This window comes from Macaca mulatta, chromosome 2 (assembly GCF_049350105.2).
Source record: "Macaca mulatta isolate MMU2019108-1 chromosome 2, T2T-MMU8v2.0, whole genome shotgun sequence".
NCBI lineage: Eukaryota > Metazoa > Chordata > Mammalia > Primates > Cercopithecidae > Macaca > Macaca mulatta.
The window spans coordinates 115,944,192-115,969,427 of record NC_133407.1 but is presented as its reverse complement, the minus strand read 5'-3'; the positions used below and the strand labels follow the sequence as shown (position 1 = coordinate 115,969,427).

The 25,236-nt window shown below is 50.3% G+C and overlaps 2 protein-coding genes across 28 annotated transcripts; one reads left to right on the top strand and one right to left on the bottom strand.

Annotated features, from left to right (window-relative positions):
* Window positions 1-274: 274 nt before the first annotated feature.
* On the bottom strand, window positions 275-15,043 carry PHF7 (PHD finger protein 7). 5 transcript variants are annotated; one of them, XM_028843132.2, is made up of 11 exons: window positions 14,242-15,012; window positions 12,663-12,772; window positions 10,883-10,935; window positions 10,345-10,436; window positions 3,985-4,086; window positions 3,485-3,609; window positions 2,856-3,015; window positions 2,162-2,268; window positions 1,575-1,691; window positions 1,031-1,152; window positions 275-819 (listed from the first exon to the last, which is right to left on the bottom strand). In XM_028843132.2, exons 2-11 carry the CDS (start codon window positions 12,701-12,703, stop codon window positions 593-595), a joined length of 1,146 nt encoding a protein of 381 aa, XP_028698965.1. In that variant the 5' UTR covers window positions 12,704-12,772; window positions 14,242-15,012; the 3' UTR covers window positions 275-592. The 5 variants fall into 5 exon arrangements, with proteins under 5 accessions (XP_028698965.1, XP_077846305.1, XP_077846306.1 ...); NM_001258069.1 differs by having other exon boundaries at window positions 278-819; window positions 14,334-15,043; XM_077990179.1 differs by lacking the exon at window positions 3,985-4,086.
* Window positions 15,044-15,631: 588 nt separating this feature from the next.
* On the top strand, window positions 15,632-25,206 carry BAP1 (BRCA1 associated deubiquitinase 1). Of its 23 annotated transcripts, none has more exons than XM_077990186.1 (17): window positions 15,632-15,798; window positions 15,897-15,926; window positions 16,032-16,086; window positions 17,030-17,162; window positions 17,552-17,671; window positions 18,163-18,224; window positions 18,307-18,449; window positions 18,716-18,794; window positions 19,301-19,370; window positions 19,711-19,858; window positions 20,623-20,807; window positions 21,331-21,464; window positions 22,334-22,812; window positions 22,930-23,090; window positions 23,355-23,447; window positions 23,551-23,623; window positions 23,804-25,206. In XM_077990186.1, exons 1-17 carry the CDS (start codon window positions 15,762-15,764, stop codon window positions 23,935-23,937), a joined length of 2,136 nt encoding a protein of 711 aa, XP_077846312.1. In that variant the 5' UTR covers window positions 15,632-15,761; the 3' UTR covers window positions 23,938-25,206.
* The last annotated feature ends 30 nt before the right edge of the window (window positions 25,207-25,236 follow it).

The window sequence follows — 25,236 nt, the reverse complement described above, 5'->3', positions numbered from 1 at the left end:
GACTGCTATGCTGGCTCACCTCCCTAAAGAGAACCTGTGTACTTATTATTTGCACAATGATTGATGAAGATTCTCTGCCCCTATAATGCCAATTTCTGTATAAACAGGTTTCCTTCCCTCCAAAGAAACATGTCTATATTCTAAGCTAAAAGTTCTACATTAATTCCCTGAATTTTACGGATTAGGAGGGTGAGTTTTCTTATTCTTGTACTCTACCCCCTAGAATCTTTACTACCCACGCAAATTTCAGAATGAATTTATAAGGAGACACCAATGGAGAGAACACCTTTATTGCAAAACAACAAACATGGGTGAAGAAGAGGCATGTGAAAACCAGATTAAGGTGGAAGAATCTTGGTGGGAGGAGAGGAGGAGAAAGCAGAGGCACTCTTGTAGCCATAAACTCATTTCCTTGTTGGCATCTGGGCTGCTCCCTCCTCATGCTCCCCTGAGACTTCTCTTTGCTTGGCTCATAGACTCACTGCTGGTCCTGCTTCCTTGTCTCACAGTCCCAGAGTGTTCCCTCCCCAAACCGGATGGAGGAGCACAGCTTCATACCCTATTGTGCGGGATAGCAGCTACTCAGAAGGTGTTACTTGGATTTTTTGCAGCTGTTAGTGATTCTGACACCCTTGGACCTCCAGGAGTGGCTCCTCCTGCCACGAGAGGACTCTGGCTTTTCTAATAAGGAAGGTTCTGGCCAATCTGTCCAAGAAAGGCCCGGATTCTCTTCCAGGGTGTTGTCTCTGCAGAAATGCTCCTCAGGGTGGAAGGTGCTGCTGCAGCAAGGGATGTCCCCTGAGTTTTCAGGTATGTAGTCTGTGGTGAGAGAAAGGCAGGAGAGGAAAACTCAAGCTTCTGCTTCTCCCAGGCACAGGTCCTTAAGTTCCTCTCTAGCCACTTTCCTTCCAAAGTCAAAGGCATTAACTATTAATCCCTCTCTGGTGGGATGCCTTCCTCCTTCCCCAGGCACCACAAGTCCCTACAGCCCGCTCCTTGCTCTGAGGCTGGCCCATCCCTCCAGCCTCACCTGTGGCTGCAGCAGGTGAACACTCCTCACACTCCCATTTCTTACTGTTGGATCTAAGAGAGGAGCAGTCCCTGTGGGTTCCGTGGGATCCGCATGTATCACACAGAATGAGGCACCACCTCCTACAGGAAGAGCCCAGGAAGGATTGTGGAGACATACAGAACACTAACTGCCATTCTTGGATGTTTGCTATGGGCCAGGCATTTTTTACGGCACATTTTACCCACCATGAATGTATAGCTCAGAGGGGATGAGTGCTGATCCCGGGAGCCTGCCATCAGTCATAACCCCTTGAAAGGTAGATTAGGAAAGGAATTGGCTCTGAATGTCTCTCCACTGGGCACAAGGTGAGTGGATCTTGCAGGGGAGACCTGTTCACTTGCACACAAGTGAGTCAGGGGCTGGTCAAGAATGAGACTTAGCAATTGTGTTTATCCTAAGGTCTGCATACAAGAGTGAATTTCTTACTTCTAGTAACTGTGCCAAGGTCTAACTCTAAGATAGCACTGATGAGAGCTCTTTCTAGCCAGAATCCTTCTCCTACCCTTCATCCTCAAAGCTGTCTCTGCCTTGTTCATACAGACAGATGGGGGCATCACAGTGCTGATAGCGCTGATATAAGTCTGAGAAAGCCCCTGGCTCGAGTTCCCAGGCAGCATCTCTGCAGTGGGAGAAAAAACAGTGAATAAGAACATAACGGGTTGGTGAAACTTTTGTCAATCAGGGAGGAATTAGGAAGAACCCCGAGCTAAGCACAGTAAGAGTTCAGTAGGCTGCCCGAACACTTCCAACAAGGCTGGTCAAGTGGCCTGGCAGTGGGAGAGGGTTGAAGCAGGATGAATGGAACATGCATGCGGGTTCCTTAGTTCCACTGTGGAATCCAAGAACTCAACCACCCAGGGAATTCTGATTCCCCAAATGCCCTTTTTATCAACAAGCATCCGCTTCCCCCACAAACTTCTTTCCCCTCCCTTGTTTTGATAATTGAAAAGCACTCCCTCCTCCCCTTCCTTCTTCACTATCAGTGCCTCTGCTGCTCTCATTCTCTGAACTATCCTCTCACTCACCTCCTCTCTAGAAATCTAGGCAACCCTCTCCCTGGCTCAGTTTCTGCTCTGGGGTTCCCACTACCTGTCTGGAATATGAATTCCCATTCTCAGCATTTCTTGAGGAAATTCTTTTCGATTGTTACACTGTGGACATTTGAAGAAATGCTTTGCTGATGTGTGGGCATATTTCTGTAAGAGAAACAGGTAAGAGCTTTGTGTTTATAAAAACCCTTTGACTACCTTCTTTCCCCTCCCACCCTCACCCCCACAAAGAGGATGTTGCTAAGAGAGTTTGACTGACGGTACAGGAAAAGGAGTTTGGGTGGGCTAGGGTGAGGACTGCAAATCCAGGTGTCAGACCTGGGACCAAAATACTTTCAAGAGAATTCCCAGGAGTGCCTCAGCCGTCATCTCTGGCCATGGGGCTCGGCAGTACTAAGTAGGGGTCAGGTACCTGGATACACATTTGCCTTTTCTTTCATCCCAGGAAGTGAGGCTGACAGGGAGGCTCCTCAGCGCATTCTGGGATGAGCCCATTTGCTCTAGCAATGCCGAAGATTTTGCTTATTCTAAATCTTATGTGTGAGGTCCTATAGGTCAGGAATGACCACAGACTGGACTGACTTTCTTCTAACTGCCTGAAACCAGCCCTGAATACAGGCCTCCAGCATGGAGCACCAAAGCTGAGGCACGCCTGAGGCACGCCCAGGGTGCTCTGGTTCCAGGCAGAGAACCAGGGCAATGGTGGAAGGGCCCCAGGGCAGAAAAAGCCCCACCTGTATGCACTTGCGGTGGTAGATGGCTTGACTACAACATGGGCTCTGGATGTTCTCAACACTCTGTTGGGATAGGTCTTCACAACACAAGATGCAACTTTCCTCCCCCATATTCCCATGTTGGATGTTCTGTGCTGGGCGATGTTTGTCACAAAATGATCTGTGGCAGGTAAACAGACTTGGTTTCTGGTTTGTCATCGATGCAGTTTCCCAATGGCCCACTCTAGGAGGGGCAGCCAGCCACCCAGGTTGGTGCCCAGTGAACCTCCACACTCATGGGGAAGAGGAGAGGCAGGGTGAAGAACAGCCACATGCCTTCTCATGGCTGCTCGCCTACTGAGCAAAGTTCCCAGAACTGTCTCCATAGCCTCTTGTTCCTGAAAGCCCCACTTAGTGCTGAGCAACTGTTTAAGTACCCCAGCTGTTTGTAATTTAAGGAGGGGGCAGGAAGCAAGAAGAAACCCCTGTGAAATCTCCAAGTCAAGACACTGTTTCTTATTACTGAATGGAGGGACAGATTCACTGGTGAATCAAAACAGGCCTGCTTGTGAGAACTAGACTCTGATTTCATTAGTGGCTGAAAAACAAGTTGCAAAAAGGAAGCCGGACTTTTCCCCTTCCTCACTCACTTGTACTCTCCAAAAAATTGTGAAAGGCAACCCTTTTCTTGGCCACAAGGCAGATGGAAGTTTCTGATGCACTGATCCTTCTGGCAGTTGATAGCAGCTCCCTTTTTCTTGCACACAAAGCAGATCTGCAAATGAGTTCCCAGACAGTGCTCAGGACCCCAAGAAAGGCAAATAGACACAGTGTGGGACATTTTTCTATTAAATGGAAGTTTTGTGAAATAATAGCCATTCCCTTTCCTCGGTGGTCCTGAATGCTCTGGGGCACCTGGAAGCTGAGCTTCAAGCAGCACTGAGTTCTTCCCTGTTTTCTCAAGATGTTTCTCCCTCTTCTCACTTAGGACACCATACCCCAGAGGAATATGGGACTTAAGGACTAGTTGGAAAATCCAAGAGTCCTTTGATGTCTAAACTAGGAAGTGGGGAAGAGAATAGAAACAGGAATGATGGGTGAGGTATGAAAAGAGGCCTACCCCAAGGTCCTCACTTCAGGGGATTCTAACCTTCCTAGAAGCCCGAGCTGCCTCCTTTTTGATATCTTCAGGCAGGAATCCATGGAAACCTCTGTTGGACTGGCCCCTCTGAGGCAGCTTACTAGATAAGATCTGGGGGGCAGTAGAACCAGGCTGTTAATATTGATCAGTGAAACAGTGCAGTGAGGGTGAGGAGAAAGACAGGGTAAGAGAGCTAAAGAATAGAGATTGGGCTGAGCGCGGTGGCTTACGCCTGAAATGCCAGCACTTTGGGAGGCCGGGGCGGGCGGATCACAAGGTCAGGAGATGGAGACCATCCTGGCTAACACGGTGAAACCCTGTCTCTACTAAAAATACAAAAAAAATTAGCTGGGCGTGTTGTCACGCGCCTGTAGTCCCAGCTACTCTGGAGGCTGAGGCAGGAGAATGGCGTGAAACCAGGAGGGCGGAGCTTGCAGTGAGCCGAGATCGGGCCTCTGCACACCAGCCTGGGCGACAGAGCAAGACTCCATCTCAAAACAAAAAAAAGAATAGAGCTTGGTGTGGAATATATATGCACTGACAGGGTAATTTATTTAGTGAAAGCTTACATAGCACCAACCATGTGTTGAGTAGTCTAGGCGGTTTCAAATACTAACTCATTGAATCCTCCCAACAGCCCTAGGAGGTAGGTACTATTATTGTCTTTATTTTATAGGAGAGATGATGCGACTTGCTCAAGGCCACAGGACTCTGGAACCTGGACTCTTACTTTTGCTCTAGGCTGCCTCTCATTTACTGAGGGCTGCTATTGTGTGCTGGCACTTTGGGGGAAACATTTCCTTTGTATTTACTTATTTTATGCTTACAATCCTTGGCCAGGCACGGTGGCTCACGCCTGTAATTCTAGCACTTTGGGAAGCTGAGGCAGGCAGACCATCTGAGGTCAGGAGTTTGAGACCAGCCTGGCCAATATGGTGAAACCCTTTCTCTACTAAAAATACAAAAACCAGGGCATGGTGGTGCGCATGGTGGTGCGCACCTGTAATCCCAGCTAGTCTGAGGCAGGAGAATCACTTGAACCTGGGAGGCGGAGGTTGCACTGAGCCAAGATTGTACCACTATACTCTAGCCTGGGCAACAGAGTGAGACTCCGTCTCAAAAAAAAAAAAAAAAAAAAAAATCCGGCCGGGCGAGGTGGCTCAAGCCTGTAATCCCAGCACTTTGGGAGGCCGAGACGGGCGGATCACGAGGTCAGGAGATCGAGACCATCCTGGCTAACACAGTGAAACCCCGTCTCTACTAAAAATACAAAAACTTAGCCGGGTGAGGTGGCAGGCGCCTGTAGTCCCAGCTACTCGGGAGGCTGAGGCAGGAGAATGGCGTGAACCCGGGAGGCGGAGCTTGCAGTGAGCTGAGATCCGGCCACTGCACTCCAGCCTGGGTGACAGAGCGAGACTCTGTCTCAAAAAAAAAAAAAAAAAAAAAAAAAATCCTGTAATGGCAGATGCTATTATGACCCTTATCTTACAGAGGAGGCCACTGAGGTGCAGTGTGGCAAGTGACACTGCCCGCCGGGGTTATAGGGCAAGGAGGAACAGAGCTGGCTATTCACACCCAGGCCCATGGAATCCACACTCTTACCCTTCCTGCTGCATCACCTCTTTTTTTTTTTTTTTGAGACGGAGTCTCGCTGTGTCGCCCAGGCTGGAGTACAGTGGCGCGATCTCAGCTCACTGCAAGCTCCACCTCCCGGGTTCATGCCATTCTTCCGCCTCAGCCTCCGAGTAGCTGGAACTACAGGCGCCCGCCACCTCGCCCGGCTAGTTTTTTGTATTTTTAGTAGAGACGGGGTTTCACCATGTTAGCCAGGATGGTCTCGATCTCCTGACCTCGTGATCCACCCACCTCGGCCTCCCAAAGTGCTGGGATTACAGGCTTGAGCCACCGCGCCCGGCCTGCATCACCTCTTAGTAAATACTCTTCTTAGAGTAATACAGGAAGAAAAACAGGGTTTTAATATCTCTTGATGTTGTCATTCTGTTGTCATTCATTCTAGTCAAATGATAGGGGAAGGAATTGGACTTTTGAAACATATATTTTAAAACTAATTATCCCAGGGCTTTGGGATAATATGAGTGATTTGTTTTCTTTATACTTTTAAGTATCATTCATGTTTTCTGCAATAAGCATGTATTGATTCTATAAACAGAAAAATCAATAGTGAAAGATCAGAAACAATCTAAATGTCCTTTAATTGGGATTTGTTCTGATACTTTTTGGCATACCTATAGCATGAAATACTAATTAGCTACTAAAAAGAAAAAAACTAAACCTATATGTTTTATATAGAAAGATGTCCGAGATATATATGATGGAAAAAAGCCAAGATACAAAGCACTCTGTATAATGTTTAATTTTTATGTAAAAAATGTATATGCTTGTAAATGCATCAAAATTACAACTAAGCCCTGACACCTGATAGGACTTCCAAGAAAGGAAAATCACAGACCAATCTTTCTCATGAGCACAGATATAAAAATCAAACAAAACAGATGCAAACTGAATCCAGCACTGTATAAAAAGGACAATACATCATGACCAAGTAGGGTTTATACCAAGAATGCAAGATTAGTTTAACATTAGAGCATTTAGTTGATGTAACAAACTACATTAACAAAATTAAAGAGAAAAATCAAGATAATCTCAATAAATACAGGAAAAGTGACAAAATTCAACACCCATTCATGATACTCTGGGCAAACTATATATGAATAAAAGGGATCTTCAACCTGATAAAAACATCTATAAAAAAACCCACAGCTAACATACTTTTATAGTGAAAAATTAGATGCTGTCTCCTGATGTTGGGAACAAGACAAAGATAACAACTCACACCACTCCTATTCAACATTAGGTTGAAGGTCCTAGCCAATACAACAAGGCAAGAAGAAATAAAAGGCAAAGATTGAGAGGAAGAAGTAGAACTGTCTTTATTCACACATGACGTGGTTATGTGCATAGGGAATCCTGTGTACACAAGGCATTTACAACAAAATAAAAACAACTAACCAAACTGAATTTAACAAGATTATAGGATACAAATCAATATACAAAAATAAAATGCATTTCTATATGCCAGCAATAAACTTAAAAATGAAATAAAAATACTATTTACGATAGCATAACCACAAAATATTTAGGAATACATTTAACAAAAGATGTACAAGACTTCATCACTAAAACTACAAAATATTGCTGAGATATATTTTAAAAGACCCAAATAAATGGAGAAATATACCATGTCCATGGATTGGAAGGTTCAATATTATTTGTCAATTCTTCACAAATTGACCTATAAATTCAATGCAATCCCAATCACAATCCCAGTAGATGTTTTTTTAAAGAAAAATTCACAAGCTTAATATAAACTTTATAAAGAAAGGACCTGATAGTCAAAACAATCTTGGAAAAGATTATAGAACTTAACAATACTGAATTTCAAGACACTACAAAGCCACAATAATGAAGATAGTGGGGATTGGTGTAAGAATAGATACACAGATAAATGACATAAACAGATCATCCAGATCCACAGACTGATTTTGACAAAGGCACCAAGGTAGTTCTATGGGTAGGCAAAGATTTCTTGTGACACACAAAAAGCACTGACCATAAAAGAAGAAATGGATAAACTGGGCTCCATTACAATCATTGTTCTTTGAAAGACACCATTAAGAAAATGAAAAGGCAAGCCAAAGACTAGGAAGAAAATAGTCTTAATACATACATTTGAAAAAGAATTTGTATCCGAAATATGTAAGCAATTCTTACAACTCAATAATAAAACCACTCAATTTTTTTTTTTTTTTTTGAGCCGGAGTCTCGCACTGTCACCCAGGCTGGAGTGCGGTGGCGTGATCTCAGCTCACTGCAAGCTCTACTTCCCTGCTTCATGCCATTCTCCTGCCTCAGCCTCCGGAGTAGCTGGGACCACAGGCACCTGCCACCATGCCCGGCTAATTTTTTGTATTTTTAGTAGAGACGGGATTTCACCGTGTTAGCCAGGATGGTCTCGATCTCCTGACCTCAGGATCCACCCGCCTTGGCCTCCCAAAATGCTGGGATTACAGGCATGAGCCACCATGCCCAGCCCGGCCCACATATTTTCTTTTGTTAAGTATCTGTACAAATATTTTTGCCCATTTAAAACATTGAGTGGTGGCCAGGCGCGGTGGCTCATGCCTGTAATCCCAGAACTTTGGGAGGCCAAGGTGGGTGGATCACGAGGTCAAGAGATCAAGACCATCCTGGTTAACACAGTGAAACCCCATCTCTACTAAAAATACAAAAATTAGCCACGTGTGGTGGCGGGCGCCTGTAGTCCCAGCTACTTGGGAGGCTGAGGCAGGAGAATTGCTCCAACCCAGAAGGCGGAGGTTGCAGTGAGCTGAGACCGTACCACTGCACTCCAGCCTGGGCGACAGAGCAAGACTCCATCTCAAAAAAAAAAAAAGAAAATATGTGAATGGCCAATAAGCACATGAAAAGAAGCCTTAGTTATCAGAAAAATGGAAATTAAAACCACAATGAAATACCAATACACACCTAGAATGGCTAAAATTAAAAACACTGACAAAACAAAGTTTTGGCAAGAATACTGTGCAACTGGAATTCTTTTTTTTTTTTGAGACAAAGTCTGGCTCTGTAGCCCAGGCTGGAGTGCAGTAGCACGATCTCGGCTCACTGCAGCCTCCGCCTCCCGGGTTCACACCATTATCCTGCTTCAGCCAGTAGCTGGGACTACAGGCGCCGCCATCACGCCTGGCTAATTTTTTTTGTATTTTTAGTAGAGACGGGATTTCACCGTGTTCACCAGGATGGTCTCGATCTCCTGACCTTGTGATCCACCCGCCTAGGCCTCCCAAAGTGCTGGGATTACAGGCGTGAGCCACCGCACCCGGCCACAACTGGAATTCTTATAAATTGCTGGTAGGAGTGTAAACTGGTACAACCACTTTGGACAGTGATGTGGCAACCTCACATAAAGTTAAATATCTAATTAGCATACAACTAATAATTCCACTTCTAGGCATTTGCACAAAAGCAGTGAAAGCACATGTTCACAAAAAGACTTGTACACAAACGCTTAAAGTAGCTTTATTCATAATGGTCCTCAAATGGAAACAATTCACATGTTCATCAACAGGTGAACAGATAAGCAAATGGTAACTTATTCATGCAACCGAATACTACCAGGTAATAAAAAGGCACAAGCAACGAATACATGTAACAATATGGATGAATCTCCAAAACACCGTGTTGGGAGAAAAAAGCCAGATACAAAAGATTATAAACTGTATGATTTCATTTATATCAAGTAAAAGAATAGCCAAAAATAATCCATGGATCAGAACAGTGATTACATCTAGTAGGATTGACTGGAAAAGGAGGCAGGAGTGAACTTTCTGGGATGATGAAAATGTTACTTATTTTGATTGGGGTGGTGGTTATGTGGGGACATACATTTATAAAAACTTATCAAACTGTGTCCTTAAAATTAGTGAATTTTATTTAAGACCAGCCTGGCTAACATGGTGAAACCCATCTCTACCAAAAATACAAAAATAGTCAGGCGTGGTGGCAGGTGCCTGTAATCCCAGCTACTTGGGAGGCTGGGGCAGGAGAATCACTTGAACCCGGGAGGCAGAAGTTGCAGTGAGCCGGGATTGCGCCACTGTACTCCAGCCTGGGCGAGAGAGTGAGACTCCATTCTCAAAAAAAGAAAAAAATTGGTGAATTTTACAGTATGGAAGTCATACCTAATAAAAAAGAATATTAAGAAAAAACAATTAGAAAGATGTTACAACTTTGATAGCATTTGTTTCTGAGGAGAGGGAGAAGGATTGGAAACATTGTTTAGGGAAGAGACTTTTTTACTGAACTTACTTTATACTGTCAGGATTTTATACCAGACACATATATTTTTGTTTTTTTGAGGCAGGGTCTTCCTCTATCACCCAGGCTGGAGTGTGGTAGTGTGATCACCGCTCACTGCAGCGTCCACCTCCAGCGCTCAAGTGATCCTCTTGCCTCAGCCTCTGGAGTTGCTAGGACTACAGGTGTTTGCCACCCTGCCCAACTTTTTTTTTTTTTTTAATTTTTTTTGTAGAGACACGTTTGCCCAGTCTCAAACTCCTGGGTTCAAGAGATCCTCCTGCCTTGGCCTCCCAAAGTGCTGGGATTACAGGCGTGAGCCACTGCGCCCAGCCTAAAAATAGATTTTAAAAGAAAAAAGCTATTAAGAAAAACAAAAAAACAAGTCTGTGGATCTGAGGATGGATGTAACAGAGAACAGTCAGTACATCAAAAGCCATAGGATATTCAAAGCAAAGGAGGTCTCATACTCACAAGACAGAAATAATGCACGCTGATATTGTCTTTCTGAAGAAATTCCCCTAATTTTTCGGGATCCCCAGGTTCTTGAAGGCATAGCCAGCAAACTGGAAGAAAGGACACTCAGAATTTGGCTCAAGTTGACCATTAAGAATGGAAGGGAAGGGTGAGAATGTAATCATTCCTCTAAGTCAGGAAGGAGTAGAATACTAGGAAAAGGGTCACTTTGGCAAGAAGGCAGGTTGGGAGGAGGTCTTATTTGGTATCAATTAGGCTGTCACATAATTCTGGTTACAATGAACAAGTTGGCCACAACTGCTCACTTCACTTTTTTTGTTTTGTTTTATTCTAAAGTGACTTGAATAACTTGTTTCTTGAACTTCAAACATGGTAATTTAAAATGACAGTTCCTGAGTCCTCAAGATCTTAAGAGAATCTGGGAAAGAACTAGGGCTGGGAGAAAGAGAAGCAGCAAGTGTACTGCCCCACACAGGTGGCCTTCTTTGCTGAGGGCTGGAGGCAGTGGCTGAACACAAGCTCCAGTCTTTCTTACCAGGCCCTGAAGACGGTTTCCTCTGGGTTACCCTCCTAGTCTTGGCAGATTTCCTATACAAGAGAAATAAGAAGCACGAGGTGTTCTTTGAGGACCTTGTTGATAACCTTTTTAACATTTCCCTTTTTTTTTTTTTGAGACGGAGTCTCGCTGTGTCGCCCAGGCTAGAGTGCAGTGGCCGGATCTCAGCTCACTGCAAGCTCCGCCTCCCGGGTTTACGCCATTCTCCTGCCTCAGCCTCCCGAGTAGCTGGGACTACAGGCGCCTGCCACCTCGCCCGGCTAGTTTTTTGTATTTTTTAGTAGAGACGGGGTTTCACCGTGTTAGCCAGGATGGTCTCGATCTCCTGACCTCGTGATCCACCCGTCTCGGCCTCCCAAAGTGCTGGGATTACAGGCTTGAGCCACCGCGCCCAGCCAACATTTCCCTTAAAATGCCATTCATGGGTCTGATGAAGGACCAAAATATCTAAAGCCTAAGACATCAGCTTATTTTCCTATTTCATATATATATATAAATATGTATATATATATATATATATTTTTTTTTTTTTTTTCTTGAGACAGAGTCTGGCTCTGTTGCCCAGGCTGGAGTGCAGTAGCACGATCTCAGCTTACTGCAACCTCCGCCTCCTGGGTTCAAGCAATTCTCCTGCCTCAGCCTCCCGAGGAGCTGGGATTACAGGCACCTGCCACCACGCCCAGCTAATTTCTGTATTTTCAGTAGAGACGGGGTTTCACCATGTTGACCAGGCTGGTCTAGAACTCCTGACCTCAGGTGATCCACCCGCCTCGGCCTCCCAAAGTGCTGACATTACAGGCGTGAGCCACTGTACCCGGCCATATTTCGTATTTTTTTTAAAGTGCAAAACATACTCTCACTGAGTTATTTGAGGGCAGGAACCAGACTGTAAGCATCTCTCTCTCCCCAGTGCCTGTTCTGCCTATGTTGCAATTAATGCAAGAGTAAACCCCCTTTTACTTTTTTTTGTTGTTGTTGTTGAGACAGAGTCTCGCTTTGTCGCCCAGACTGGAGTGCAGTGGCCGGATCTCAGCTCACTGCAAGCTCCGCCTCCCGGGTTCACGCCATTCTCCTGCCTCAGCCTCCCGAGTAGCTGGGACTACAGACGCCCGCCACCTCGTCCGGCTAGGTTTTTGTATTTTTTAGTAGAGACGGGGTTTCACCGTGTTAGCCAGGATGGTCTCGATCTCCTGACCTTGTGATCCGCCCGTCTCGGCCTCCCAAAGTGCTGGGATTACAGGCTTGAGCCACCGCGCCCGGCCCCCCTTTTACTTTTTTACTGTTTCTTCTGCCAACTATTCTGAATCTCAGGTGGTACCAGCTTTACAAAGCATACTAAAATGAACCAAAATTGATAAAAGTATTTCCCGTTGTGAGGCACTATGCTTAGCACTTTACATGTATTGGCTCAATTAATCTACAGTAGCTCAATGAATCTACAGAACACTCTAAATACCATTATTATGTACATTTTCCAGATGAGGAAACTGAGATATAAAGAAACGAAGTGACTTCTGTCACAGTTGTTAGCAAGTGGCAGAGCTAGGATATGAATCTGGGTAGTAAGGTTCCAGAGTCAGCATTTTGCTACTAGGGACAGCACTGATAAGACAGGTATGACAGCTCCCAGCTCCCAGTGTATGCTTCCACACTGTCCAACCCCAACCCCCAAGACTATGACAAAGGGGGCAAAAAGTGCAACCTATACCACAGGCCATTGGACAGTTTCTCCCAAACTCTCTATGTCAACTCCTTCTACCTCAATCTTTGGCGTTCCTTCTTTTCTTTTAGAGTCTTCATTCGCTGCTGTCTCTTTCTCCTATCTTGAATTCTTCTATATTATTTTGAGGACAACACAGGCTCTTCCAGCTATAAATATAAATGGGGTTTGGTAAGCAATTTAATTCTGTATTTGGTTATCAAGTTCCCCAGGGTCAAGGCAATGGTGCACTTCACCTCCCAACCCATGTGATGGAATAAAAGGGACTGTTCTAGGTACTTGACGTGTTAAGTCACAAAAACGCCATGCAATAGGTACCATTATTATCCCCATTTTCAAGATGAGGGGACTGAGACACAGGTTTAAGTATCCTGCCCAAGGTAAGAGTTAGTAAGTGATATAGGTAGGATTTGAACTCAAGTAGCCTGGCTCCAGAGGCCAACACTAACTCTCATGTTATACTGCTATCACACAGTAGCAAAAGAACTTAGAACCATTACTTGACCTAGCTAAATGGTTCTTTGTGCCTACAAAAGCACACATGAAGTAGCACTCAGGAAAAAAAGGCTCCTTTTGCACCTAAGTATGGGTGCCTTAATTCTACCCAGTAAAAGCTAGATAAGGTAGCTTTTTCCTAGGCAAAGGAGCCTGTGAGATTCGGGCTGCCTAAAAGCAAGAACTCCCTCTAGTGAGAGACAAGAGGTAACACTGACAAATCTAGGCTCTATCATTATTTATTTTTTATTTTTTATTTTTTTTTGAGACAGGGTCTCTCATTGTTGCCCAGGCTGGAGTGCAGTGGGTGAGTGCGGGAAAGTGCCACTTTCCTAGGCTCAGATGATCCTCCTGACTCAGCCTCCCAAATAGCTGGGACCACAGGTGCCATGCCACCGCACCAGCTAATTTTTTTGCAGAAACGGGATTTTGCCATGTTGCCCAGGATGGTCTCCAACTCCTGGGCTCCAGCGATCCTCTCGCCTCAGCCTCCCAAAGTGCTGGGATTACAGGTATGAGCCACCAGGCCTGGCCTCTCCTATCAATTCTTTTCACCTAGGCTCAGGTGGCCACTGAGATATGGTTTGTTCCCAACTTTTGTCTCCATCTGAGCCGAGTACAATAGCCAAAGTGCAGAAGGTACCTTGTCTATTTCCAATATCAGCCAACTCCGGCTGTTACCTGTTTTCATTAGTAAACAAACTGTAAAACAAATGTACAGTTTCACCGGTTAAGGGGGAGATCCCTGAAAGTGAAGGGGAACTAAAGAAAGAAAATCCACTGCTGTGAAGAAAGGACTGTCTAGTCAGGGGAGAGGAGAAGGACAGCATTTCTTAGAAGGAGCGCTGGGTGAATCAGGTCACTCCAGAGACACTCCAGTATCCATGGCCTCCGATCACCACTGGAGATCGGGAATATCTTCAGGGACTGTATTCTGCATGAATAAGGACGACTGAGAAAATTACTGTTCAAGAAACCAAAGCCATCCTGCCCTCCCCTTCTTTGTGCTTGTTCTGTCTCCTCCTCTAATCCATGAGTTGCAGAAGCAATCACATCTGATGGCTTCTTCCTCAAGGAAAACATTGGACAGGCTGGAAGAGGAGAGAGAAGAGCATGTCCTGACCTTGCTATTCCCACAGGGGTCCATGTGAGCGGACTACGGAGCAGTTCCCAGTTACTGGGGCTACCCCGACCATCCAGCAATAGAAATAAAACCTTGAAACTTCAGTTCTTTGCATCGCTGGGCCAAGACGTTCCTTGAGTAGGATTCTGTGCACACACTGCTAGTTACAAGACGTTACGATCATCTGAAGGGGGGCGTTGCAAATACGGCTTCCACGAGCTGCCAGGCAGTGGCCTCCTAAACCGGCGGACGCTCCTCGAAACGCTTATCAAGTTGTTTCACTGGACAGGTGCTGGGTAAATGCTTGTTGAGAAAATAAAAAATAAATAAACGCGTTCGACTCGCCGCGGCAAGAATGATTTATTTGTAAAATACGTGTCGGTGTGATCACAACCGTTCCCGAGGTTCACAGCCGGAGAAGGGGCTCAAGGAGCATCCCGCGGATGCCAGACCAGGCTCATGTCGCGCCTGCCGGACGGCTAGTGCAGGGCCGGGCCGAGGTCGCCTCCGCCGCTCCTCCTCGCGGTAGCTCACCGGCCGCCGCTCCCGGCCAGAGCCACCCTCCCAGCTGTCTCTGAGGGCGCCGCTGTACCGGAGCTTTAGTCGTTGACACAGGCCGTGGTAGCTACCTCTGGGCGGCCGCCCTGCGCGGTGACTGCGCCGGCGAAGACGGCGAGATTGCAAACGGGGGCGGGTCACGCGGACTGTGACCCTCGGGAACCGCGGCAACGCCTACCGTTGGTAGAAAGGGACCGCTAACGGCCGCGCGCTAACGGCCGCGCGCCCGCCCCGCCCCTCCTTCCGCGCCTCAGCGCCCACACCACCCGCCCCCGCCCCTTCCCCTCGCCGCCCCCGCCCCTTCCCCTCGCCGCCCCCGCCCCTTCCCCTCGCCGCCCCCGCCCCTTCCCCTCGCCGCCCCCGCCCCTTCCCCTCGCCGCCCCCGCCCCTTCCCCTCGCCGCCCTCGCCCCTTCCCCTCGCCGCCCCCGCCCCTTCCCCTCTCCCGCGCCTAGCCCCGCCCATCTCCTCCTTTTCCCTAGCCTGCCCCGCCCCTCCTCTCGCACCACCCGCGCCCAGCACTTCCCGGCCCCGCCTTTTCCCTTCGCCCGCCCTCGCCCCTCCTCTCCCTCCACCCGGGCCTAGTACTGCCCGGCCCCGCCCCTTGCCCTCGCCGGTCCCGCCCCTCCTCTCGAGCCTCAGCGCTCAGCATCGCCCGGCCCCCCTCTTCCCCTCGCCCGCCTCGCCCCGCCCCTCCCCTTCGCCTCCGTCCCTCTGCGCGTGCGCGTTCGCCTTCGAGCGCGTGCCCGCGTCTGAAGTCCGGCCGGCGGAAGACGAGCCCAGAGGCGGAGCAGGGCCGTCGCGCCTTGGTGACGTCGTGCCGCCGGCGCGGGCGGGTGACGCGGCTGGGCCCGTTGTCTGTGTGTGGGGCTGAGGCGCCCCGGGGGCAGTGGGGGCTCCCGGTGGGGGCAGCGGTGGGGCGGGAGGGCCTGGACATGGCGCTGAGGGGCCGCCCCGCGGGAAGATGAATAAGGGCTGGCTGGAGCTGGAGAGCGACCCGGGTGAGGAGGGGACCGGGAGGGCCAGGGGCTGGGGAGGCCGGATGGGCCCGGAACGCGCCTGCCTGACCATCACCCCCTCCTCTTGTCGCCCCACCCAGGCCTCTTCACCTTGCTGGTGGAAGATTTCGGTAAGAGCCTCTTCTGCCTGCCTAACCGGGGATGTGGGGGCCCACCCCTGCGCCCTCACTCACCAGAGTCTGTCCTTCCCTACTGCTTTCCTTTCCTCATCGCAGGTGTCAAAGGGGTGCAAGTGGAGGAGATCTACGACCTTCAGAGCAAATGCCAGGGGTAAGTGGCTGTACACCAGGGCTATCCCTTACACCCAGAGTGCTGGGGAAGGTCCCAGAGAACAGGCCCCTTAGGGAAGGCAGTGCCAGGAACCCTACGTTATAAAATCTGACATAAAGAAGCAGCCTTGCTCTCTGAGTGCCCGCCTCCTGATCAAACTGATACTTTCTTTTCTCCCAATCTTTCCTTAGCGCTTCCCTTTTTGTAGCAGCCCGCTCCCTACCCCTAACCATCCTTTGGTTCAGCTGCTTTCTTGGCCTTGCAGCAGGAATACCCAGGGCACACAGTGCCTTTTGTGCGGTTGTGTAATGTATTAATTTCAGTGTGTCCATGTGTGCCTGGCTTTAATCCTGACACAAAGTCATCCTGTATTGATTGGTTGGGGTGACAAGGCCCCTCCTGGGTGCCCACACTTAGGATCTTGTCCCAGTGGGCCTGCAGAATAGAGATGTAGGAGAGTAGCAATAGTAGCAACAGTAACTGAACCAAGAAGTCTGCTTTAATTTCCTGGAACAAAAGAGACTGGTGTAGGTGTTCATTTGCTTTCCTGACTTCATTGGGGCCCACAAGTGAGAATTAGTGCCTCAGTTCCTCATCAGAGTTTTTGTTCTTGTCTTACTTTGTGTTCTTTGTCCCATCCTTGACCCTCAGTTCCAGCTTTTCTTCTCTTACCCTGAACCATAGACTTCATAAGGAGACTGGGTGGACTCCCGGAGCATCACAGCCAGAAGCTTATGCTTAGCTCTGCCTGTGGCAGGCCTTTGGTGTATGAGAGCACAAGGCCACTTCAGACACAGTATTGGGAAGAAGCCAGGGGAGAGGTGGGATCACAGCAAGGACACCTGAGTGATGACGCAGTGCAAAGGCTTAGTGGGAGAAATAAGGGAATGCTGATTGCCTTCTCCCCTTTGGCTGATTTGGCTCTGCTTCTTACTTCCCCCAGCCCTGTATATGGATTTATCTTCCTGTTCAAATGGATCGAAGAGCGCCGGTCCCGGCGAAAGGTCTCTACCTTGGTGGATGATACGTCCGTGATTGATGATGATATTGTGAATAACATGTTCTTTGCCCACCAGGTCTGCTGGACTCTGTGCTTTGTTTGGAGGTTGGGATGCTGCCATTTTTTTGCTTGGGAAGTGGAAATGGAGGAAGACAGAAGGAGGAGATAGGCAGATTCTAGGGGCGGTGGCTACAGAAACCCTCGCAGAAGGAACTGAGCTCTAATTCATTAAAGGGAACAGCTTCAGAGTAGGGGGGTGTGTGAGTCCACTCTCTGTGTCCTCAGATACCCAGTGCGTATTTGGTAGGTGCTTGTTAAATAAATAAACATTAGGCAAAGATGGAGCTGAGAAGGGGAGTTGTCCAGATATGACTGACCTGCTTTGGATCCCCATTCTTGATGTATGTGGGCTTGTGGTTTGCAGTGAGGGGTACTGTGTATGGGTGACTATTCTTGATTTCACAGCTGATACCCAACTCTTGTGCGACTCATGCCTTGCTGAGCGTGCTCCTGAACTGCAGCAACGTGGACCTGGGACCCACCCTGAGTCGCATGAAGGACTTCACCAAGGGCTTCAGCCCTGAGGTAGGCTGCAGTGCCTTCATCCTGGCTCACAGCCAACTGGGCAGATCTGACCCTGAGGGCCACTGGGAATGCTACCACATGATACTGGGTACTATTAGGCTGGGTATTTTTTTGGTTCTTTTTCAAATGATCATTTATATTACATTAGACTCTTAAATAAATTGTGTAAGGCCATTGTTTTTAGGCACAGTTGTGGGGAAAGGAGACAGGCTTAGGGAAGGAGGAGACTTTCCTTAAGTCACACCATGTCAGAATCTTCTCTGTCAGGACTTTTCCTCTCAGGCCATGTTGCTTCCTAGTATCCACGAATTACCATGCAAGGCCAGCACAGTCCATCTCTTTGGGACTCCAGAGCTCTTTTCTGCCCTGACAAACCTTTTAAGAAAGTTCATCTGGAATGCCTCCAGGCTGCTCTCTGAAGCTTTGCCTTCCAACCATAGTCCTACCTGAGGAGAAATTATTCTGATACAGCCTTATTTTCTTCCCCGTAGAGCAAAGGATATGCGATTGGCAATGCCCCGGAGTTGGCCAAGGCACATAATAGCCATGCCAGGTGTGTGGGAGCTGTGGGAGCTGATGTGGGGTGCGAGTAGGGGGAGTATCATTTTTTGGGTCTTGACTCTGTCCTTCCCCAGGCCCGAGCCACGCCACCTCCCTGAGAAGCAGAATGGCCTTAGTGCAGTGCGGACCATGGAGGCGTTCCACTTTGTCAGCTATGTGCCTATCACAGGCCGGCTCTTTGAGCTGGATGGGCTGAAGGTCTACCCCATTGACCATGGTAGGCACCATGAGCTGGAGGCCCATTGGGTGTCTCTGCCTACCTCCTAGGGAGCTGGGGCTCAGGGCCCTCTGGTATGTGGGACCCAGTGGCAGGGGTTGTGGGTACCGACACCTGGCCCTGGCTGGGGTTTCACTCTGCACCATATTGCCTGACCAGCTCCTGACTTCCTGGCTCAACTGCTCTCCCATGTCTTCCTTCCCACTGCTGGCCTGCCCAAACTCAGGGTTTCCTTCTCGCTGATTCCTTGTCTTGGTCTCCACCAGGGCCCTGGGGGGAGGATGAGGAGTGGACAGACAAGGCCCGGCGGGTCATCATGGAGCGTATTGGCCTCGCCACTGCAGGGTAAGGGCCCTGCACCTGCCCTGTTCTACCTTCTGGAGCTGTACCTACTTTGGGAGGGACAGAGAGTATCCAGGTGATTTGTAAATTGCAAGGCCATATGGTGAATCTGGCAAGATCAGGCTTAGATCATGGGCTCTCAACTCCTTGTCCTATTTCCTGCCTGGGCTGCCTGTGGCCTGCTCCTCGTTGGGCTGAGGGAGGGGCAGGCCTTGGTGGAGCCTTAGGCAGCCCAGGTCTGCTAGTTCACTTCCTGATAGGCCCCTCATACAGTTTGTTGGAAGGTACCAGCTCAGGTGCCTGGTGTGTATGGCTAGTCGCTGCCTGCCTGTTGGGGTGGGGCCTATACCTACAGCTGCAGGTGTGACTGCAGGGAGCCCTGCCAGGATATCTGCCTCAACCTGATGGCGGGGCCGGGGCAGGAGCTGCTCTCACGGCTGCGGCTGTGACTGCAGGGAGCCCTACCACGACATCCGCTTCAACCTGATGGCAGTGGTGCCCGATCGCAGGATCAAGTATGAGGCCAGGTTGCATGTGCTGAAGGTGAACCGTCAGACAGTACTAGAGGCTTTGCAGCAGGTAGGTGCCCTTTCTCCCTGGCCCCTGCCCAGCCCAACCCTCCCTGCATTCCTCCTCCCTTCCCCCACAACATTTGTCTCTGATTCCCGAACACACTCTTTTGTAGATCTGGGTTTCAGCTAACCACATCTTTTCTTTGCTCCCTTTATGGGAAAGGTGGGACTTGGAGTGGGGAGGGAGAATAGCTTCTAAAAGGAAGTTTGCATTTGGGTGTTTTATTTCCCTGTGAGTGAATGGGTAGAGCCAAGGCCATTATTCCTTTAGGTCCTCAGCCCTTAGCTGTTCAAGGTAGAAGCCCGGGTCTACCCTTCCTCCTCTGAGCCTTGGATTCTGTTGTTAGCTGATAAGAGTAACACAGCCGGAGCTGATTCAGACCCACAAGTCTCAAGAGTCACAGCTGCCTGAGGAGTCCAAGTCAGCCAGCAACAAGTCCCCGCTGGTGCTGGAAGCAAACAGGGCCCCTGCAGCCACTGAGGGCACCCACACAGGTACTAGGGGGTTTGGGACCTCTTGTGGGCCTCAGAGCCACCCCCTAATGTCTGACCTGGGAGGCCTAAGCCGGGCAAGTCTTTTTCTGGGGATGTCCTTGGGCAGTGTTCTTCCCCTGGCAGAAGGTAGAGGGAGAGCAGTCCTTCCCTAAAGAAAGGCACCTGTAGGCCGGGCGCGGTGGCTCAAGCCTGTAATCCCAGCACTTTGGGAGGCCGAGATGGGCGGATCACGAGGTCGAGAGATCGAGACCATCCTGGCTAACATGGTGAAACCCCATCTCTACTAAAAAATACAAAAAACTAGCCGGGCGAGGTGGCGGGCGCCTGTAGTCCCAGCTACTCGGGAGGCTGAGGCAGGAGAATGGCGTAAACCCAGGAGGTGGAGCTTGCAGTGAGCTGAGATCCGGCCACTGCACTCCAGCCTGGGTGACAGAGCGAGACTCCGTCTCAAAAAAAAAAGAAGAAAAAAAAAAGGCACCTGTAAAGGGCTGCTATTACCACAGGCCCCTGGGCCCTTCTGTGTAACGTACACTCCCTTTCTAGTTTTCTCTAGAGGCATTTTTTTTTCTGCCTCTTTTTTTTTTCCATCTCATTCTTTTCCCTGTCTCATTGCGGGATCATGACTTAGAGCTTGCTGACTTCCATTCCACCGGCTGGCTCGGCTGTTCTTCCCTGGGAAGTGCTGTTCCACAGGGCTGGGGAGACCGTGAGCTTTTCTTGGAGATCCTACTGGAGGTCCTGCCTGTGTTCTTGCCCTGTCTCAGATGGTGCAGAGGAGGCGGCTGGTTCATGCACACAAGCCCCATCCCATAGCCCTCCCAGCAAACCCAAGCTGGTGGTGAAGCCTCCAGGCAGTAGCCTCAACGGTGTTCCCCCCAACCCCACTCCCATTGTCCAGCGGCTGCCAGCCTTTCTAGACAATCACAACTATGCCAAGTCCCCCATGCAGGTAAGCTGGGAGCACCCTTGCAGGATTCTCTACTTGATTCTCTTGAGAGGCTGCAACAGGCAATTTCCCCATGTGGTTCCTTGGTGTTCACCCTTGGCATGGCTGGGTCAAGCTGCCTGGGCCTGGGATGCTAGATTCCTCTGCCTGATACAAAAAGGCCTCACAACAGGAGGGGCTTAGGGAGGCAGGGAGAATTCCTTTGAATTTAATCTATTTACGTGACTGTGGGATTAAATGTTTAGGTCACGTTCCTTGGTACAACTTTATGGGTTGGGTTTTACTGGCAAAATAAAGGCTTGTGTTTCAGGGCACTCTGTTTCTCTTAGAACCCCTCCGTGGGTTTCTATGCAGTGTAAGTGGGTGGCAGCCACCCCACAAGCCAAGGACAAGCCGTGGAACACCTGGAGGGGTTCCGCTGACTCAGTCTGGAAAACCATGTTTGGCTTTCTCTCTGGCTGTGAGTGTCTAGGCTCAGCCTGGGCTGAGCAGTGCTTGTTTGTAACTGCCCTGGTCTTTGTCCCAGGAGGAAGAAGACCTGGCGGCCGGTGTGGGCCGCAGCCGAGTTCCAGTCCGCCCACCCCAGCAGTACTCAGATGATGAGGATGACTATGAGGATGACGAGGAGGATGACGTGCAGAATACCAACTCTGCCATTAGGTCAGCCCCAGCTTTCTTTCTTTTTTTTTTTTTTTTTTTTTTGAGACAGAGTCTTGCTCTGTCGCCCAGGCTGGGGTGCAGTGGCCGGATCTCAGCTCACTGCAAGCTCCGCCTCCCGGGTTTAGACCATTCTCCTGCCTCAGCCTCCTGAGTAGCTGGGACTACAGGCGCCCGCCACCTCGCCCGGCTAGTTTTTTGTATTTTTTAGTAGTGACGGGGTTTCACCGTGTTAGCCAGGATGGTCTCGATCTCCTGACCTCGTGATCCGCCCGTCTCGGCCTCCCAAAGTGCTGGGATTACAGGCTTGAGCCACCGCGCCCGGCCAAGCCCCAGCTTTCTAAGGCTACCAGGCTCTGGGTGCTTCAGATCTCATTCTGAATATCTCAGTCTGTGTCTGAGAATGCCCTGCAGCAGATAATGTTGAGCACCTGCAAAATTTGGGGCCCTGGGGGAGGCTGGCACGATGGGGCTGACCCCAAGTGTCCAGGAAGTTTTTGGTGGACTGGGGGGTAAGCATATAAGCATAGATCATGTCCTGTTGGAAGTGGCCTTTTAGCCAGGCCTTGAAGGATTGGTTGCAGGGATGGAGATGTGGGTGGTGGGGAGGCAGCTTTGCTGGAACACAGGGCATTGGCAAAAGGCCAGGAGTGAGATGGCTGGAATAGAGGAAGTGTCTTTTGAGGACACTTGGCTGCAGCTGACAGAACTTGATGCCAGGCTTAGCAAGGCTAGTTCGAGCTGCTTAGACCAAGTATAAGGAGTTTTAGGGTCAGCCCCTGGAGGTCAGGATGTGTTTAAGCCATTCTGGGTACTGCTGGGTATGGTCACCTGGCCCGTTCCCTTGCTTCACATCTTCTCCGGCCCCACAGGTATAAGCGGAAGGGAACAGGGAAGCCAGGGGCATTGAGCGGTTCAGCTGATGGGCAACTGTCAGTGCTGCAGCCCAACACCATCAACGTCTTGGCTGAGAAGCTCAAAGAGTCCCAGAAGGACCTGTCAATTCCTCTGTCCATCAAGACTAGCAGCGGGGCTGGGAGTCCGGCTGTGGCAGTGCCCACACACTCGCAGCCCTCGCCCACCCCCAGCAATGAGAGTACGGACACGGCCTCTGAGATCGGCAGTGCTTTCAACTCGCCACTGCGCTCGCCCATCCGCTCGGCCAACCCGACACGGCCCTCCAGCCCTGTCACCTCCCACATCTCCAAGGTGCTTTTTGGAGAGGATGACAGCCTGCTGCGTGTTGACTGCATACGCTACAACCGTGCTGTCCGTGATCTGGGTCCTGTCATCAGCACAGGCCTGCTGCACCTGGCTGAGGATGGGGTGCTGAGTCCCCTGGCGCTGACAGGTGGGCCTTGGACTGGCTCACTGGCCACTTGGTGCACCCAGGAGGGAGAAGGGAAGTGGCCAAGTGACCACAAAGTGTCCTGCACTCTAATGATTTTCTTGTGACCTCTCTTCCCAGAGGGTGGGAAGGGTTCCTCGCCCTCCATCAGACCAATCCAAGGCAGCCAGGGGTCCAGCAGCCCAGTGGAGAAGGAGGTCGTGGAAGCCACGGACAGCAGAGAGAAGACAGGGCTGGTGAGGCCTGGCGAGCCCTCGAGTGGGGAGAAGTACTCACCCAAGGTGAGCCTCCTTTGTGGCTTTCTCCTTTAATCCTGGAGGAGGGTAGGGCCTGAGCTCCTCCTGCCCGGGTGCCAAGTTCTTGATGGGAACTTTGGTGTGAAGATTGGCTGGAGCCATGTGCCAGGAAGACTTTCTGGGTTGGGTGGTGGCAGGGGCCTCTGTAGGCATGGACTCGCTGCTCATCCTTGCCTCTAGCTGCCTATTGCTCGTGGGGCTTTGTTGCTGGCCAGCCCCCATCAGAGGTGCAATGCTGGGTTTTGGCAGGAGCTGCTGGCACTGCTAAAGTGTGTGGAGGCTGAGATTGCAAACTATGAGGCGTGCCTCAAGGAAGAGGTAGAGAAGAGGAAGAAGTTCAAGGTGGGTGATCTCTCCAGTTGCCTGATCTGGCCTCTCCCAAGGTCCGCGGTGGCTGCTCTGGCAAGATTGGCTCCAGTGCTCTCAGCCTTCTCCTCTCCTACAGATTGATGACCAGAGAAGGACCCACAACTACGATGAGTTCATCTGCACCTTTATCTCCATGCTGGCTCAGGAAGGTGAGGCGATGTGCTGCTGGCTTAACTGGAATGCCCTGCCGAGGGCCATGTCCTTCAGCTTCCCTCCCCTGGCCTCTCCTGAGGCTTGAGCAGACCTTGGGGCACAGGGAGGGCCATGAGAGCCTTAGCTCCTGGCCTGAGGCAGCCAGCACCTGCTCAAGGGTCTCTGCCTCTCCATAGGCATGCTGGCCAACCTAGTGGAGCAGAACATCTCCGTGCGGCGGCGCCAAGGGGTCAGCATCGGCCGGCTCCACAAGCAGCGGAAGCCTGACCGACGGAAACGCTCTCGCCCCTATAAGGCCAAGCGCCAGTGAGGACTGCTGGCCCCGACTCTGCAGCCCACTCTTGCCGTGTGGCCCTCACCAGGGTCCTTCCCTGCCCCACTTCCCCTTTTCCAAGTATTACTGAATAGTCCCAGCCAGAGTGTCCAGGCCCTGGGAATGGGAGGAACCAGGCCACATTCCTTCCATCGTGCCCTGAGGCCTGCCACAGGGCAGATCAGCCCCATAGTGCTCAGGAGGCAGCATCTGGAGTTGGGGCACAGCCAGGTACTGCAGCTTCCTCCACAGCCGGCTGTGGAGCAGCAGGACCTGGCCCTTCTGCCTGGGCAGCGGAATATATATTTTACCTATCAGAGACATCTATTTTTCTGGGCTCCAACCCAGCATGCCACCATGTTGACATAGGTTCCTACCTGACTATGCTTTCTCTCCTAGGAGCTGTCCTGGTGGGCCCAGGTCCTTATATCATGCCAGGGTCCCAACTACAGGGTCCCAGCTGGGGGCCTGGGTGGGCCTTGGGCCCTGCTGCTCTAGCCCCAGCCACCAGCCTGTCCCTGTCGTAAGGAAGCCAGGCCTTCTCTCTTCGTTCCTCTTAGGAGAGTGCCAAACTCAGGGACCCAGCACTGGGCTGGGTTGGGAGTAGGGTGTCCCAGTGGGGTTGGGGTGAGCAGGCTGCTGGGATCCCATGGCCTGAGCAGAGCATGTGGGAACTGTTCCGTGGCCTGTGAACTGTCTTCCTTGTTCTAGCCAGGCTGTTCAAGACTGCTCTCCACAGCAAGGTTCTGGGGCTCTTCGCCTTCAGTGTTGTGGCCCTAGATATGGGCCTAAATTGGGCTCTAGGTCTCTGTCCCTGGAGCTTGGGGCTCAGAGGAGCCTCTGTCCAGCCCCTCAGTATTACCATGTCTCCCTCTCAGGGGTAGCAGAGACAGGGTTGCTTATAGGAAGCTGGCACCCTCAGCTCTCCCTGCTACTCCAGCTTCCTCAGCTTCTGCAAGGCACTCAGGGTGGGGACAGCAGGATCAAGACAACCAGTTGGAGCCCCTGTGTTCCAGAGGGCCTGATGCCAAGGGGTAATGGGCCCAGCAGTGCCTCTGGAGTCCAGGCCCCAACACAGCCCCATGGCCTCTGCCAGATGGTTTTGAAAAAGGTGATCCAAGCAGGCCCCTTTATCTGTACATAGTGACTGAGTGGGGGGTGCCGGCAAGTGTGGCAGCTGCCTCTGGGCTGAGCACAGCCTGACCCCTCTAGCCCCTGTAAATACTGGATCAATGAATAAAACTCTCCTAAGAATCTCCTGAGAAATGAACCCTCCTGTGGTTGCTGGCCTGAGAT

What these genes read in the sequence shown, in the direction of transcription:
- PHF7 (NM_001258069.1), bottom strand. Translation starts at nt 12,703, where the DNA reads ATGAAGACTCTAAAAGAAAAGAAGGAACGCCAAAGATTGAG. An exon ending in AAGGAACGCCAAAGATTGAG is followed by an intron (nt 10,936 to 12,662) that starts GTAGAAGGAGTT and finishes TCTCTTGTATAG; the next exon opens with GAAATCTGCCAAGACTAGGA. An exon ending in CAATTTTTTGGAGAGTACAA is followed by an intron (nt 3,016 to 3,484) that starts GTGAGTGAGGAA and finishes TACCTGCCACAG; the next exon opens with ATCATTTTGTGACAAACATC.
- BAP1 (XM_077990181.1), top strand. Translation starts at nt 15,762, where the DNA reads ATGAATAAGGGCTGGCTGGAGCTGGAGAGCGACCCGG. An exon ending in ACATGTTCTTTGCCCACCAG is followed by an intron (nt 17,163 to 17,551) that starts GTCTGCTGGACT and finishes TTGATTTCACAG; the next exon opens with CTGATACCCAACTCTTGTGC. An exon ending in CCAAGGGCTTCAGCCCTGAG is followed by an intron (nt 17,672 to 18,162) that starts GTAGGCTGCAGT and finishes TCTTCCCCGTAG; the next exon opens with AGCAAAGGATATGCGATTGG.